The 17,500-nt window shown below is 43.8% G+C and overlaps 3 protein-coding genes across 3 annotated transcripts in view; all 3 read left to right on the forward strand.

Moving 5' to 3' along the window:
• s1pr1 (sphingosine-1-phosphate receptor 1) overlaps nt 1-2,059 on the forward strand; it is a 3,945-nt gene extending 1,886 nt beyond the window's left edge. The window contains exon 2 of the mRNA XM_028587576.1: nt 862-2,059. Within this exon, the coding sequence (XP_028443377.1) occupies nt 862-1,350 (489 nt within the window). The 3' untranslated portion in view covers nt 1,351-2,059. The remainder of the gene's footprint in view (nt 1-861) is intronic.
• LOC114561491 (ephrin-A2) overlaps nt 1-17,500 on the forward strand; it is a 366,950-nt gene that overhangs the window by 31,098 nt on the left and 318,352 nt on the right. The window lies entirely within an intron of this gene.
• zbtb37 (zinc finger and BTB domain containing 37) overlaps nt 8,893-17,500 on the forward strand; it is a 16,140-nt gene continuing 7,532 nt past the window's right edge. The window contains exons 1-2 of the mRNA XM_028587578.1: nt 8,893-9,023; nt 13,111-13,583. Coding sequence (XP_028443379.1) covers nt 13,132-13,583 — 452 coding nt within the window. The 5' untranslated portion in view covers nt 8,893-9,023; nt 13,111-13,131. The remainder of the gene's footprint in view (nt 9,024-13,110; nt 13,584-17,500) is intronic.

The raw sequence follows: 17,500 nt of genomic DNA on the forward strand, positions 1-17,500 counted from the left end.
CAAAAGTTCCATATTTAAAATATACAACGAAAACAGACAACAGAAAACAAAAAAAGAAACCACATAATCCCCAGCATCGCTCAGTAGCACATGTGCATTTAGTACTCAAATAATCCTTTATCCTAAATTTAAACTCTATCAATGTTGGAAGGTTGTCTAATTTAAGATGATTCAGCAGTTTATACCAGGATGATGGTGCAAAAAATGTAAAGGCACTTTCACTGAAAACTGTTCAGGGGCTGTCATACAGTACAGGCCAAAAGTTTGGATTCTCATTCAATGTGTTTCCTTTTTATTTTCATGACTATTTACATTGTAGATTCTCACTGAAGGCATCAAAACTATGAATGAACACATATGGAATTATGTACTTAACAAAAAAGTGTGAAATAACTGAAAACATGTCTTATATTTTAGATTCTTCAAAGTAGCCACCCTTTGCTTTTTTATTAATAAGGGAAATAATTCCACTAATGAACCCTGACAAAGCACACCTGTGAAGGTAAAACCATTTCAGGTGACTACCTCATGAAGCTCATTGAGAGAACACCAAGGGTTTGCAGAGTTATCAAAAAAAAAAAGGGTGGCTACTTTGAAGAATCTAAAATATAAGACATGTTTTCAGTTATTTCACACTTTTTTGTTAAGTACATAATTCCATATGTGTTCATTCATAGTTTTGATGCCTTCAGTGAGAATCTACAATGTAAATAGTCATGAAAATAAAAAGGAAACACATTGAATGAGAAGGTGTGTCCAAACTTTTGGCCTGTACTGTACATGACCAAGAAAGCATGAAAAACTGTGGAGAAAAGTGTGAAAGGTAACAGCAGTGACGTCTGCTCCTCGTGTCTCCTCCAGGTGTCCAACGGGCGTGGCGGCGGCGGCGGCGGTACCGCCGGCAGCGTTGGCGCGCGGAGCTCGGAGAAGTCTCTGGCGCTGCTGAAGACGGTGATCATCGTGCTGAGCTGCTTCATCGCCTGCTGGGCGCCTCTCTTCGTGCTGCTGCTGCTGGACGCCGCCTGCGAGACGCGGCGCTGCCCGATCCTCTACAAGGCCGAGTGGTTCCTGGCGCTCGCCGTGCTCAACTCCGCCATGAACCCGCTCATCTACACGCTGACCAGCAACGAGATGCGCGGAGCCTTCCTCAAGACGCTGCTGTGCTGCACCGCGCGCCTCAGGCCCCGCGGCGCCGCCAAGCTCGGCGCCGCCGCCGCCGCCGGCGCTGCCATGGCGCCCGTCGAGTTCAGCCGCAGCAAGTCGGACAACTCGTCCCACCCCCACCGGGACGCCGAGGACTCGCCGAGGGAGACCACCACCACCACCACCACCACCGCGGGGAACGTGTGAGGCGGTTACAGCGGGAGAAAGGCTGTTCTCGTGGAGCGTTCGTACTGAACGTAACTTAACGTAAAGCTCCTGAAGCCTCCGCACGGATTTAGTACTCTCAGGTGTTCATGTCCTGGCTGGTGTTTGGTGTTTTAAGCCCCCAATATGTTGTCTTCAAAGTACTAGGATTAGGTTTAAGCCCCCAATGTTGTCTTCAATGTACTAGGATTAGGCTTAAACCCCCAATGTTGTCTTCCAGGTACTAGGATTAGGTTTAAGCCCCCAATGTTGTCTTCAAGGTACTAGGATTAGTTTTAAGCCCCCAATGTTGTCTTCAATGTACTAGGATTAGGCTTAAACCCCCAATGTTGTCTTCAAGGTACTAGGATTAGGCTTAAACCCCCAATGTTGTCTTCAAGGTACTACGATTAGGCTTAAACCCCCAATGTTGTCTTCAAGGTACTAGGATTAGGCTTAAACCCCCAATGTTGTCTTCAAGGTACTAGGATTAGTCTTAAGCCCCCAATGTTGTCTTCAAGGTACTAGGATTAGTCTTAAGCCCCCAATGTTGTCTTCAAGGTACTAGGATTAGTCTTAAGCCCTCAATGTTGTCTTCAAGGTACTAGGATTAGGCTTAAACCCCCAATGTTGTCTTCAAGGTACTAGGATTAGGCAATGGTTAGGGTTAGGTGCTTTGAAGTCATAGACAGTATATATATAAACTGGACCACCAGACCAGTGAAGGATATCAGAAGTCTCTTTCCCGATGCTGTGTTACTGAGCAGCCTCCAACTGAGCTTGAAGACGTAGATGCAGGGCTGGCCCTAGACTTCTGGGGGCCCTAAGCAGGATCTGGTTTGGGGGGACTCTCCACATTGTAACATGCTACCACTGCACTTGGCACTAAACCAACTTGTGTATTGTAAATATTAGTTTAAGCACTCATAATGAACAAATACGCATTTAAAGACTAATGTGAGACCCATTAGCAGCAACGCTATCTTTAAATAGACCGGCTCTGTTATGAGCTCTATTGTGGGACATTTCAAACACTCTTGGGGGCCCTCTGGTAGCCTCGGGGCCCTAAGCAGACGCTTAGTTCACTTATGGGTTGGGCCAGCTCTGCATAGATGTGACGTGAGCAACGTGTCTGAAAGTGTGAAGTCTTCTGGTAGCTGTGCCGAGAGAAATCTCAATCATTCCCAATCTTACAGAGACGGAGAGTGTAGGTATATGTAAGGAGATAACATAGACACAGGCTAATTACTGATCACTAACATGCTAGTTAACATTAGTAATTACTGATCACTAACATGCTAGTTAACATTAGTAATTACTGATCACTAACAAGCTAGTTAACATTAGTAATTACTGATCACTAACATGCTAGTTAACATTAGTAATTACTGATCACTAACATGCTAGTTAACATTAGTAATTAAACCTAAACAGCTAATGGAAGTCCAAACTGCCTGTGAGCTTCTCCTGTACTATCGGTAATTCCTCTACTGTGTGACAGTAAGTCTCGTGGTTATGACCCAATCGTTAGCCTATTGTTATAAAAGCGTTCTGCTACGGAGCCATAACGTGAGCTACAAGGTAATGGAGCCTTTTATACATTGTCGTGTTTCTTTAGAAATAAACAACGGAGAAATAGAGTCTTTAAATGCTTCAGATGTAAAGTTATTCTCTGTCAAAGTGACGTCAGAATGAATGGGAGTCAATGGGATGCTAACGGGAGGTGATAGCTTGGTAGCATCAGAATGGCTCCATAGGAGCTACGCTGTGTGGACCCCCTTGTTGGTCAGGGTGAGGTGCCTTGAAGTCAACGTTGGGGGCTTAAAACACCATCGAGCTCATGTCCCAGAGGAAGTTAAGGAGAAAACACACTTTGTTGAATATGTCTGAACTAGTAGTTTTGTGTCTAATCTTAAAGCCTCCTGCACACTGGCTGCGTTTGACGTAATTTTGAATTATTGTGCGTAACTTTTTGTACAATATAGTTTTTGGTTTTTTGTGTCTGTAAGTTAAGTAGACCTGTGGACTGTTTCCCGGGTAATGTCTCGTGTTTTTTCCGTAACTTCTTCCAGACGTGAACAGCTGACAGTAGTAAACACAGGAGCTACGTTGCTTTGCTCTCCAGCGATACGTACGAACGCTTTGTGGGGAAACAGAGGGGAACTCTTCAGGACTCGCAGTGCTCACGGAGACTTTAAACCAGTTTAAACCAGTTTAAACTGGGACCAGCGAGCTGTGAAGACGACGATGAAGATTATTATTCCTGATAACAGATCTGAGATCAATAGAAAGTGTTGATATACTGACCCTGTAAGAACCAGTAGGACCAGTAGGACCAGTAGAACCAGTAGAAACCAGTAGAACCAGTTGGACCAGTAGGACTAGAAGGACCAGTAGGAACCAGTAAGACCAGTAGGACCAGTAGGACTAGTAGGACCAGTAGGAACCAGTAAGACCAGTAGGACCAGTAGAACCAGTAAGACCAGTAGGATCAGTAGGACTGTCACATATTTAAGATTAAAAACACTTCACATGAGAGAAATGAACATCCCATAATACTTCTTTAACATCTCCTCGACTCCTTGGGCCTCGGCTCAGAGCAACGCATCGTACGATATCGTACAAAAAGTTACGAAACTAAAACGTAGATCTACCAAAACTAGGAGTCGCCGAGCGGAAGTTGCTGATTGGTTAAAGGTAGGATTGTGAACATTCAGGACTTAGCCATCTGAGTTAGACGAGATAGTCTAACTGTTCAGATGCACCAATCAGGGCCAAGGGGAGGTGTCCAACTGTTCAGATGCACCAATCAGGGCCAGGGGGAGTGTCTAACTGTTCAGATGCACCAATCAGGACCAGGGGGAGTGTCTAACTGTTCAGATGCACCAATCAGGGCCAGGGGGAGGTGTCCAACTGTTCAGATGCACCAATCAGGGCCAGGGGGAGTGTCTAACTGTTCAGATGCACCAATCAGGACCAGGGGGAGTGTCTAACTGTTCAGATGCACCAATCAGGGCCAGGGGGAGGTGTCCAACTGTTCAGATGCACCAATCAGGGCCAGGGGGAGTGTCTAACTGTTCAGATGCACCAATCAGGACCAGGGGGAGTGTCTAACTCTCTCCCTAAGTCTAAGTCCCCCCTTTCTGCTAAGGGGGGGAGTTTTTCAAGAGGGAGTTTTTCCTCGCCACTGTCGCAATAGCCATTTATAATGCTTGCTTTGAGGGAATTACTGTAATTGTTGGGGCTTTGTAAATTGTAAATTATAGAGTGTGGTCTAGACCTACTCTATCTGTAAAGTATCTCGAGATAACTCTGTTATGATTTGATACTATAAATAAAATTGAATTGAATTGAATTAAAGCCCAAAACGGTCTCCTGAGCCCCTCCCCCCACAAGGGAGAATGAATGCGTGTGCATGAGCTATGATTGACATGCAGTTAAACACCTCCCCTGGCCCTGATTGGTGCATCTGAACAGTTACACACCTCCCCCTGGCCCTGATTGGTGCATCTGAACAGTTACACACCTCCCCTGGCCTTGATTGGTGCATCTGAACAGTTACGCACCTCCCCTGGCCCTGATTGGTGCATCTGAACAGTTACACACCTCCCCTGGCCTTGATTGGTGCATCTGAACAGTTAGACACCTCCCTCTGGCCCTGATTGGTGCATCTGAACAATTAGACACCTCCCCTGGGCCCTGATTGGTGCATCTGAACAATTAGACACCTCCCCTGGCCCTGATTGGTGCATCTGAACAATTAGACACCTCCCCTGGCCCTGATTGGTGCATCTGAACATAGGGTCAGTTTCAGCAGATATGACAGAAAGGTAGTTTTATAATCGTACCTACTGCACCTTTAAGCTTCCCGCTGTCTGACATATTCAGACGTTTTTATCACTTTTTTCAATATTTTTGTTAGTTTTTTCCGCTGTTTTATCGCTACCCCCCAAAAAAAACAACATGTTTCACAACTTTAACTGAAGTTTTTATTTTAGCGTCTGTTTCTTTCTGAACTTTAAACATTTGTTTCTGAGTTATTGTTTAGATTTATAGAAATGTTTTCACTGGTTGAGAAGAAGAAGGAGAAGAAAAAGAAGAAGAAGAGTTTGTAGTTTAAATGTTTGTAGTTTTCGGAGAAGCGCCTGAACTTGAAGTTTCTGTGTTTCTGTTTTTGTGACATTTTGTGTAAAAAGTTTAACTGAGTAAAAGTAGAAACTGTATTTTCTACTTCCTGTTTGTTGTTGATTAATTTATATTTGAGAAGATTTAGTTTTTGATTTAGTTTTAGAAAGTACGGAAGCTCGTTTCTGCCAAAACTAACAAAACATAAAGTTAGAAAACTCAGAATCTAAACGCTGTTTATGTTTTCTAAATTATAGGAAAAAGTTTTTTTGGGGTTTTAAGAACTTTTTGATTTTTGAGATTCATTCAAGATTATTTCTCCTAAAGTCACTTTCATATTTCGGGATCTTCAGTAAACTTTGAGGCTTCAAACCAACGTTAACATCTTCGGAAATGCTCTTTTTTTATGGGGTTTTTAAAGCATTTTCAACATATGTTAACGTTTTATTAACACTTTTTTTAAATATAAATAATATTTTCACAAACTCAAAGTTGCTTTTTTTCAGCGTTTTTGTCGTTTTTATTGGTTTTTGAGTCACTTTCAGCTCCATCAGACGTCATCTGATTGGCCAGAATAACTGAGTCGGCGCTTCTGACTTTTTATTTTAACATTATTTCATTTTGTTTACGGATTTTCGACTTATCTTTTGCACTTTTTGACTCATTTTTTTTTCAATAATTTGACATTTTTTTTCCTTTCTTTTTCAAAAACTTTTTTTTCGACATTTTTCTTCAGAATATTTTCTTTATAAAGGGGCTAGTAAAACTTTACTTTGGGTGAGTACAAATTCATCTTGAGTCGCCCAACAGGACCAGTGAAGAAGACAACGTGTTAGTGCTGAAACCTGAAGAATGTTGAACTAATAAACTAAACACAACAACAACAACAACAAAGTAATAAAAGCTTCCGGAAGGTTTTCCGTTATTTTCTGGATTTATTTGTGAGAGAAGAGGAATGTGACCACTTGATGTTTCCAGAGTGTGAATAATGAGTTAGTTTTGGCAGGAAAGTGCTTCCGTACTGCTCAGACTCTGCTTCCTATTATTATATATATTATAATTATATTATTGTTATTAACTCTGTTTAACTCTCAATGTTTGTCTCTTTGTTAGTCTAATAAAGTCAGAAATACAAACACAGTCTGGACACAAAGACACGTTTTTATATTAATGAATGAATGTCAAACAGGAAGTAAAGAAAGAATTTAAAGATGGTGGAGAAACTTGGTTTGAACAAGAAATCTGTGAAAAATGTTAAAAAAAAACACAGCGATAAAAGAAAAAACAACCTTCTCAAATGTTGGAAAAACTAAATGTTTTTTTTCTTTTTTACATTTTTTCGCCTTATTTTAGCACATTTTTGACTCCGTTTTTATAACGTTTTTTTTCAACATTTTGTCGTTTTTTTTCATCTTGTGTCCATTCACTCGTCCGTCTGTTACTTAGTTTAATAGAAACATATATATGTGTATATATATATATATATATATATATATATATATGTGTATGTATATATATATATATATATATATATATATATATATATATGTATATATATATATATATGTATATATATATATATATATATATATATATATATATATATATATATATATATATATATATATATATATATATATATATATATATATATATATATATATATATATATATATATATATATATATATATATATATATATATATATATGTATGTACAGGACTTTTGATGGCGTCCCGCGAGTGGCGGCCCGTCCCGTTGTTGTGGCCGGCGTGTGGCGCCTGAAGACAACACAGGGGTTAAGTCAAAATTAAAATGTAATTTTACTTTTAGTAAATAATCTGAGTTCTTTTTCTTCTTCTTTCACTGCTGCACCGGAAACATCAGATATCTGAATGATGATTGGTGCAAACAGAAACACACAGACAGTTATATTTAGAAGAAACTTCAGAAAACAGAGGAGAAACTGGAACAATAACTGTTGTATAAAAGCCAAGAGGAAGAGGGGGGAGACGGTCAGCCTGTGTGTGTGAGTATGCTGCCACCTTGTGGTCACATCCGGACATTACAATAATACTTTATGATGCTTCACTGTATATTATATTTATAAATTTATAGCATGTATAGAGCCAGCATATTTCCACCAGACTCCATGTAAATAATCAGGACTTTTAGCGTGTATAGAGCCAGCATATTTCCACCAGACTCCATGTAAATAATCAGGACTTTTAGCGTGTATAGAGCCAGCATATCTCCACCAGACTCCATGTAAATAATCAGGACTTTTAGCGTGTATAGAGTCAGCATATCTCCACCAGACTCCAGGTAAATAATCAGGACTTTTAGCGTGTATAGAGCCAGCATATCTCCACCAGACTCCATGTAAATAATCAGGACTTTTAGCGTGTATAGAGCCAGCATATTTCCACCAGACTCCATGTAAATAATCAGAACTTTTAGCGTGTATAGAGCCAGCATATCTCCACCAGACTCCATGTAAATAATCAGGACTTTTAGCGTGTATAGAGCCAGCATATCTCCACCAGACTCCATGTAAATAATCAGGACTTTTAGCGTGTATAGAGCCAGCATATTTCCACCAGACTCCATGTAAATAATCAGGACTTTTAGCGTGTATAGAGCCAGCATATCTCCACCAGACTCCATGTAAATAATCAGGACTTTTAGCGTGTATAGAGCCAGCATATCTCCACCAGACTCCATGTAAATAATCAGGACTTTTAGCGTGTATAGAGCCAGCATATCTCCACCAGACTCCATGTAAATAATCAGGACTTTTAGCGTGTATAGAGCCAGCATATCTCCACCAGACTCCATGTAAATAATCAGGACTTTTAGCGTGTACAGAGCCAGCATATCTCCACCAGACTCCATGTAAATAATCAGGACTTTTAGCGTGTATAGAGCCAGCGTATTTCCACCAGACTCCATGTAAATAATCAGGACTTTTAGCGTGTACAGAGCCAGCATATCTCCACCAGACTCCATGATTATCTACATGGAGCGATAGAGATGCCTACTCCGATACAGTAGCCGGCGGCATAGGCTTTCCCCCGAAAAGTTGGTTTGTAGCCCGCCTGTAGATTAAGAAGAAGAAGAAGAAGAACTGAACTCAGTTTCCCAGCGTGCCCCGCGCGTTTTCTTCCTTCCCTTCTTCCTTCCTGCAGCCTCGGCCCTTCTGCCGTTAAAAAAGAAGATGAGAAGCCGCGGCAGCAGCCCGCTGACACCGACACCGACACCGAACCGGGACCGAGTCTGACTTCCAGCGGAATGGCGGCGGAGCGGCTGCCGACGGACCGACGCCCCGGCGCAGCCGCTGTTTCCCGGCCTTGAACCCGTCGCGAGCGCCGCTGGAGTCCCGGAGCTGCGGAGCCTGCCGGGCCGGGCCGAACTGAGCCGTGCTGAGCCGTGCTAACCGTATCCCGCCCGCCGTGCTAACGATGCCCAGCTCAACGTTATAGCTGCAGGACTGAAGTTAGACAGCACCATACCCTGATACCAGACCCGATCTCCCGCTGTCCCCCCTTCAGGTGAGAGGCACGCGGCACACCTGGGGCTTCACACCTGGGCCCCCAGAGACCCGGATCTAGATCTGGGTCCGCAGAGACCCGGATCTAGCTCTGGGTCCTGCTGTCAGACTGAAGCTGTCAGATTATTTCTGTGATGCTAAATCTGAAGCCTCCATGTGGATGTTTACTTTATCAGTTATGTTGTAACATTGGGACACACACACACACACACACACACACACACACACACACACACACACACACACACACACACACACACACACACACACACACACACACACACACACACACACACACACACACACACACACACACACACACACACACACACACACACACACACACACACACACACACACACACACACACACACACACACACACACACACACACACACACACACACACACACACACACACACACACACACACACACACACACACACACACACACACACACACACACACACACACACACACACACACACACACACACACACAGACACACACACACAGACACACACACACACACACACACACACACACACACACACACACACACACACACACACACACACACAGACACACACACACACACACACACACACACACACACACACACACAGACACACACACACACACACACACACACACACACACACAGACACACACACACAGACACACAGACACACACAAAACACACACACAGACACACACACACACACACACACACACACACACACACACACACACACACACACACACACACACAAACACACACTCACAGCGTAGACCAGCATTAGAGCAGCGTTAGACCAGCGTTAGACCAACGTTAGAGCAGCGTTAGACCAACGTTAGAGCAGCGTTAGACCAACGTTAGACCAACGTTAGACCAACGTTAGAGCAGCGTTAGAGCAGCGTTAGACCAGCGTTAGACCAACGTTAGACCAACGTTAGACCAACGTTAGAGCAGCGTTAGACCAGCGTTAGACCAACGTTAGAGCAGCGTTAGACCAACGTTAGAGCAGCGTTAGACCAGCGTTAGACCAACGTTAGAGCAGCGTTAGACCAGCGTTAGACCAACGTTAGAGCAGCATTAGACCAGCGTTAGACCAACGTTAGACCAACGTTAGAGCAGCGTTAGACCAACGTTAGAGCAGCATTAGACCAACGTTAGACCAACGTTAGAGCAGCGTTAGACCAACGTTACACCAACGTTAGAGCAGCGTTAGACCAACGTTAGAGCAGCGTTAGACCAACGTTAGACCAACGTTACACCAACGTTAGAGCAGCGTTAGACCAACGTTAGAGCAGCGTTAGAGCAGCGTTGGAGCAACGTTACACCAGCGTTAGAGCAGCGTTGGAGCAACGTTACACCAGTGTTAGACCGGCGTTAGATCAACGTTAGAGCAGCGTTGGAGCAACGTTAGACCAGCGTTAGAGCAGCGTTGGAGCAACGTTAGACCAGCGTTAGACCAGCGTTAGAACAGCGTTAGATCAACGTTAGAGCAGCGTTAGAACAGCGTTAGACCAACGTTAGAGCAGCGTTAGAGCAGCGTTAGACCAGCGTTAGAGCAGCGTTAGAGCAGCGTTAGAGCAGCGTTAGACCAGCGTTAGAGCAGCGTTAGAGCAGCGTTAGACCAACGTTAGAGCAGCGTTAGATCAGCGTTAGACCAGCGTTAGAGCAGCGTTAGACCAACGTTAGACCAGCGTTAGACCAACGTTAGACCAGCGTTAGAGCAGCGTTAGACCAACGTTAGACCAGCGTTAGAGCAGCGTTAGACCAGCGTAAGAGCAGCGTTAGAGCAGCGTTAGACCAACGTTAGACCAACGTTAGAGCAGCGTTAGACCAACGTTAGACCAACGTTAGAGCATCGTTAGACCAGCGTAAGAGCAGCGTTAGAGCAGCGTTAGAGCAGCGTTAGAGCAGCGTTAGACCAACGTTAGACCAATGTTAGAGCAGCGTTAGATCAGCGTAAGAGCAGCGTTAGAGCAGCGTTAGACCAACGTTAGACCAATGTTAGAGCAGCGTTAGATCAGCGTTAGACCAGCGTTAGAGCAGCGTTAGACCAACGTTAGACCAGCGTTAGAGCAGCGTTAGACCAGCGTTAGAGCAGCGTTAGAGCAGCGTTAGACCAACGTTAGACCAACGTTAGAGCAGCGTTAGACCAACGTTAGACCAACGTTAGAGCAGCGTTAGACCAACGTTAGACCAACGTTAGAGCATCGTTAGACCAGCGTAAGAGCAGCGTTAGAGCAGCGTTAGAGCAGCGTTAGAGCAGCGTTAGACCAACGTTAGACCAATGTTAGAGCAGCGTTAGATCAGCGTAAGAGCAGCGTTAGAGCAGCGTTAGACCAACGTTAGACCAATGTTAGAGCAGCGTTAGATCAGCGTTAGACCAGCGTTAGAGCAGCGTTAGACCAACGTTAGACCAGCGTTAGAGCAGCGTTAGACCAGCGTTAGAGCAGCGTTAGAGCAGCGAGGGAGTCTGTGACTTTAACAGTTACCATGGAACCATATAAGCGTCTAGCCATCATCTATGGGATGTCTGGTCTCATATCTCCTATCATGTTGTCTTCAGTCATCTCAGTTAAATGCTGATTCTCTGTGTTGTATCCAAACCGTCCCACATGTTGTTCTATAGGAACCAGGTCCATCTAACGGTACAGCTCCAAACTTTAAATCTCCTTAAATCTAGAGCTGGGCGATACGGAGAAAATCAAACATCACCATATTTTTGACCAAATACCTCGATATCAATACCGCAACGATATTGTAGTGTTGACTATCGGTGCTTTCACAAAATCTTCACACACTGAGATTTTAGATCAATAATCATCAGTAATGTGGATATAATGACTAAGAGGGTAAAGGTGAATAATAGAAGAACTAGAACAGTCTGGTGAGGTCAGAACATGACATCACTTTACTGTAATACAGCCTTTACAACCAGGAGAAGACACTTATGTCATATTACGATATCCAAAATCTGAGACGATATCTAGTCTCATCTCACGATATCGATATAATATCCATATGTTGCCCAGCTCTACATAAATCTGTCTTTAGTTTTCACTTCCTGTTGTGTTCTTCAACATGTAACATCTCCTAGAGCTGGGCGATTTGTTTTTTTATAAAAAACTCGATTTACGATTCAAGTCATTTCCCCCCTTCCCATTTAAAAACTAAATAACCAAGAAACTGTAAATATATTTAAAAAATATATATTTATTGTATTAATTATATTTAATTAAAGTGCATCAACAAAATTGCAAAGGCAAACACTTTCTCTGAGAGAAAAGTCGCTGTGCAGTGTGCAACAAAGATTGTTAAACATCCAAATTATTTATACTGTATTTGGATTGAAAAAAAATCTTAAAAATCGATTTTTAAATCAAATCGATTTTTATCCCAGCCCTAACATCTCCTACATCCTCCCACGGTAAAGCCTGGGGGTGGGGTGGGGGGGGGATATCTGCTGTGTTCAGTTATAACGTTAGCCCAAAGTCATGACTCAGCAGTTTAAATGATGAGCTAACAGTAACCTTTCAGCAGCCGAGGCATTAGTGAGAACCCAGAATATGATGATATAGTTTAGCATAAACACTATAAAGTCCTTTTAGGACTGGACCCTGTTGTTGTTGTTGTTGTTGTTGTTGTTGTGTCACTGCAGCATCAACTTCAACTTGATTTGTGTCTCTGAAGGGCGACCAGAGGCCTGGACTACTGTATGAATCCAGATCAACATGGTCTGACTTCACCTAACCCTAACAACCTCGGCCCTGAATCAGCTGAGTCACGACTAGAGGTGTTAAAATTAATCAAATAATCGATGCATCGAATCGTGGACATGGACGATGCTGCATCGATAATAATATAATAATAATAATCGATTATTTCTGTTTATATATATATATATACTTCATAGAGATTGGCCACGTCCAAACCAAGCCCTTTATCAGTGTTTTATTATTATTATTATTATTATTATTATTATTATTATTATTATTAAATGTAGATACTTCCTAGAGCCATATGTGAGTATGGGAGTCTAGCGTGACCCCTGCTGTGTGTCTATCCGACTAAGGTCCCTTGTCATCCCTGCAGCATGGAGCGCTCCGGCAGCATCCAGCTGGACATCCCCGACTTCAGCAACTCGGTGCTGTCCCACCTGAACCAGCTGCGCGTGCAGGGCCGGCTCTGTGACATCGTGGTCAACGTGCAGGGCCACAGCTTCCGGGCGCACAAAGTGGTGCTGGCGGCCAGCTCCCCGTACTTCCGGGACCACATGTCTCTGGGCCAGATGAGCACGGTGTCCCTGACGGTGATCCGAAGCCCGCCGGTGTTCGAGCAGCTGCTGGCCTTCTGCTACACGGGCCGCCTCTGCCTGCAGCTCGCCGACATCATCAGCTACCTGACCGCCGCCAGCTTCCTGCAGATGCAGCACATCATCGACCGATGCACGCAGATCCTGGAGGGCATCCACCTGAAGATCAGCCTGGCCGACCTGGAGGCGGAGCCGAGGAACGAGGAGGGGGGGCCGCCGCCAAGGGGAGCCAGGTACGCCGCTTTAGCCCTGCTGCACACTGGGGCTGTGCAATTAGTCAAAATTAATTGCGATAAGATAAGAGAGACTTTATTAATCCCACACTGGAGAAACAATGTACACACGTCAGAATAACACAAATACACATTAACACATATCACACACACATATATGTAAAGTGTCTCGAGATAACTCGTGTTATGATTTGATACTATAAATAAAATTGAATTGAATTGAATTAAGTACACATAGGAGAACAAATATGCATAAAGTATACGAACAAGAAAAATAGAATCAGTTAGAGCTTAGAGTAGGGGTGGGAATCCCCAGAGGCCTCACGATACGATATCATCACGATACTTATGTCACGATACGATATTATTGCAATTTTAAACATATTGCAATATTCTCCGATATATTGCAATTCATTACCTTTTTTCCAACTTCAAATTTTTCCCAATTTCAAATGATGTCCCCCAAAGGAAATGTTGTCAACATCTGTTTTATCTAAAAATATACATTTCTCTGTTTGTTCATCTCACTTCAACTTTAAATGCTGCAATACGGGATAGTCAAGCAGACAGACTGACCAACACATATATATAATAATAGATCCATACTTGGTGTCTGTATATCGATACAGTATTGCCACGAAAAATATCGCGATACTACGCTGTATTGATGTTTTCCCCCCACCCCTAGCTTAGCGTGTGCACACTGCCTGCGTGACAGACAACTAGAAATGGGACCGATGCCTATTTTCCAGGAGTTTCCAGGAAAAATTGAATAGGAAAAGATGTTTATATACAATACATTAATAAATGACATGTTGATGTTTGAAAGTCTCCAGGTTTTGACATAAATGCAGATATATATAAATGTAATTTAAAATAAACAAATAAAAAAATTATCGATTTTCAAATATTGCACCTGTCAGTACGGAACGAAAATATTCTATAAAGCTGAAGAACACGGCATTATGTCCTTTTATCAATGGGAAACATCCAAACATCCTCGTGTCCGGACAAGTCAGACACCTTTCTGGGGTGGTGAGACATAGAAAACACCACGCAGCAGAAACGCCTCGCGTTATTCACACTGATCTCATAAAGAGGCGTATGTATCACACGCCAATTCGTATGTGCCATTTTGGCGTGTTTATCAAGACGCATTATCGCTTTTTAGCGTGTTTATCATCGCGATAGTACGTTTCGTTCTCGCGATAGTACGTCTCGTTCTCGCGATAGTACGTCTCGTTCTCGCGATAGTACGTCTCGTTCTCGCGATAATCGTCACCACGCGATAATCGTCACTCGCGATAATGCGTCTCGTTCGCGATAGTATGCGTCTCCTCGTTCTCGCGATAAATGCGTCTCGTTCTCGCGATAATGCGTTTCGTTCTCGCGATAAATGCGTTTCGTTCTCGCGATAAATCGTCTCGTTCTCGCGATAGTATGTCACTCGCGATAGTACGTCTCGTTCTCGCGATAGTATGTCACTCGCGATAGTACGTCTCGTTCTCGCGATAGTATGTCACTTTCGCGATAATGCGTCTCGTTCTTGCGATAAATGCGTCTGGTTCTTGCGATAAATGCGTCTCGTTCTTGCGATAATGTAAATCACGTTCTCGCGATAATGCGTTTCGTTCGTTCCGCGATAAATCGTCTCCGTTCTCGCGATAAATGCGTTTCGTTCTGCGATAATGCGTCACTTTCGCGATAATGCGTCTGTTCTCGTGATAATCGTCACTTTCGCGATAAATACGTCTACGTTCGCTATAATCGTCACTCGCGATAGTACGTCTCGTTCTCGCGATAGTACGTCGCGTTCTTGCGATAATGCGTCTCGTTCGCTATAATCGTCACTCGCGATAGTGCGTCTACCGTTCTCGCGATAATGCGTCGCGTTCTTGCGATAAATGCGTCTGCGTTCTTGCGATAGTGCGTCCCGCGTTCGCGATAGTATGTTTCGTTCTCGCGATAGTGCGTCTCGTTCGTGATAAATGCGTCTCGTTCTCGCGATAATCGTCACTTTCGCGATAATCGTCGTTCGCGATAATGCGTCTCGTTCGCGATAATGCGTCTGCGTTCTCGCGATAATGCGTCTCGTTCTCGCGGTGATAATGCGTCTCGTTCCTACTCGCGATAATGCGTGGCGTTCTCGCGATAATCGTCACTCGCGCGATAATGCGTCTCGTTCTCGCGATAATGCGTCGCGTTCTTGCGATAATGCGTCACTCGCGATAAATGCGTCTCGTTCGCGATAATACGTCGTTCTCGCGATAATGCGTCGTTCTCACGATAAATGCGTCTCGTTCGCGATAATCGTCGCGTTCTTCGCGATAATACGTCTGCGTTCTCGCCAATAAATACGTTTCGTTCTCGCGATAGTACGTTTCGTTCTCGCGATAATGCGTCTCGTTCTCGCGATAGTATGTCGCTCGCAATAATAAATCGTTCTTCGCGATAATGCGTCGCGTTCTTGCGATAATGCGTCGGCGTTCTTGCGATAATGCGTCGCGTTCTTGCGATAATGCGTCGTTCTCGCGATAATGCGTCACGTTCTCGCGATAATGCGTCTCGTTCTCGCGATAGTACGTCTCATTCTTGCGATAGTACGTCACGTTCTTGCGATAGTACGTCACGTTCTTGCGATAGTACGTCACGTTCTCGCGATAGTACGTCTCGTTCTCGCGATAGTACATCACGTTTATTACGTTCTTGCGATAAATGCGTCTCGTTCTCCGATAATGCGTCACGTTCGCGATAATGCGTCTCGTTCTCGCGATAATGCGTCTCATTCTTGCGATAATGCGTCACGTTCTTGCGATAATGCGTCACGTTCTTTGCGATAATGCGTCACGTTCGCGATAATGCGTCTCGTTCTCGCGATAGTACATCACGTTTGTTAAGTTCTTGAGATAATCGTCACTTTCGCGATAGTACATCCGTTTTATTACGTTCTCGCGATAATGCAGCGCGTTCGCGATAATGCGTCACGTTTATTACGTTCGCGATAATCGTCTCTCGCAATAATCGTCACTCGCGATAGTACATCACGTTTGTTACGTTCGCGATAAATCGTCACTTGCGATAATGCGTCACGTTTATTACGTTCTCGCGATAAATGCGTCTCGCGATAATGCGTCTCGCGATATAATGCGTCACGTTTGTTACGTTCGCGATAATCGTCTCGCGATAATGCGTCTCTCGCGATAATGCGTCACGTTTGTTACGTTCGCGATAATGCGTCACTTTCGCGATAATGCGTCACGTTTGTTACGTTCTCGCGATAAATGCGTCTCTCGCAATAATGCGTCACGTTTGTTACGTTCGCGATAATGCGTCACTCGCGATAATGCGTCACGTTTATTACGTTCTCGATAATCGTCTCTCGCAATAATGCGTCACGTTTGTTACGTTCTCGCGATAATGCGTCACTCGCGATAGTACGTCACGTTTGTTACGTTCTCGCGATAGTACATCACTCGTGATAGTACGTCACGTTTGTTACGTTCTCGCGATAGTACGTCACTCGCGATAGTACGTCACGTTTGTTACGTTCTCGCGATAGTACATCACTCGTGATAGTACATCACGTTTGTTACGTTCTCGCGATAGTACGTCACTGGCGATAGTACATCACGTTTGTTACATTCTCGCGATAGTACATCACTCGTGATAGTACATCACGTTTGTTATTTTCTCGCGATAGTACGTCACTTGCGATAGTACATCACGTTTGTTACATTCTCGCGATAGTACATCACGTTTGTTACGTTCTCGCGATAGTACGTCACTCGCGATAGTACGTCACGTTTGTTACGTTCTCGCGATAGTACATCACTCGTGATAGTACATCACGTTTGTTACGTTCTCGCGATAGTACGTCACTTGCGATAGTACATCATGTTTGTTACGTTCTCGCGATA

This window comes from Perca flavescens, chromosome 9 (assembly GCF_004354835.1).
Source record: "Perca flavescens isolate YP-PL-M2 chromosome 9, PFLA_1.0, whole genome shotgun sequence".
Classification (NCBI taxonomy): domain Eukaryota; kingdom Metazoa; phylum Chordata; class Actinopteri; order Perciformes; family Percidae; genus Perca; species Perca flavescens.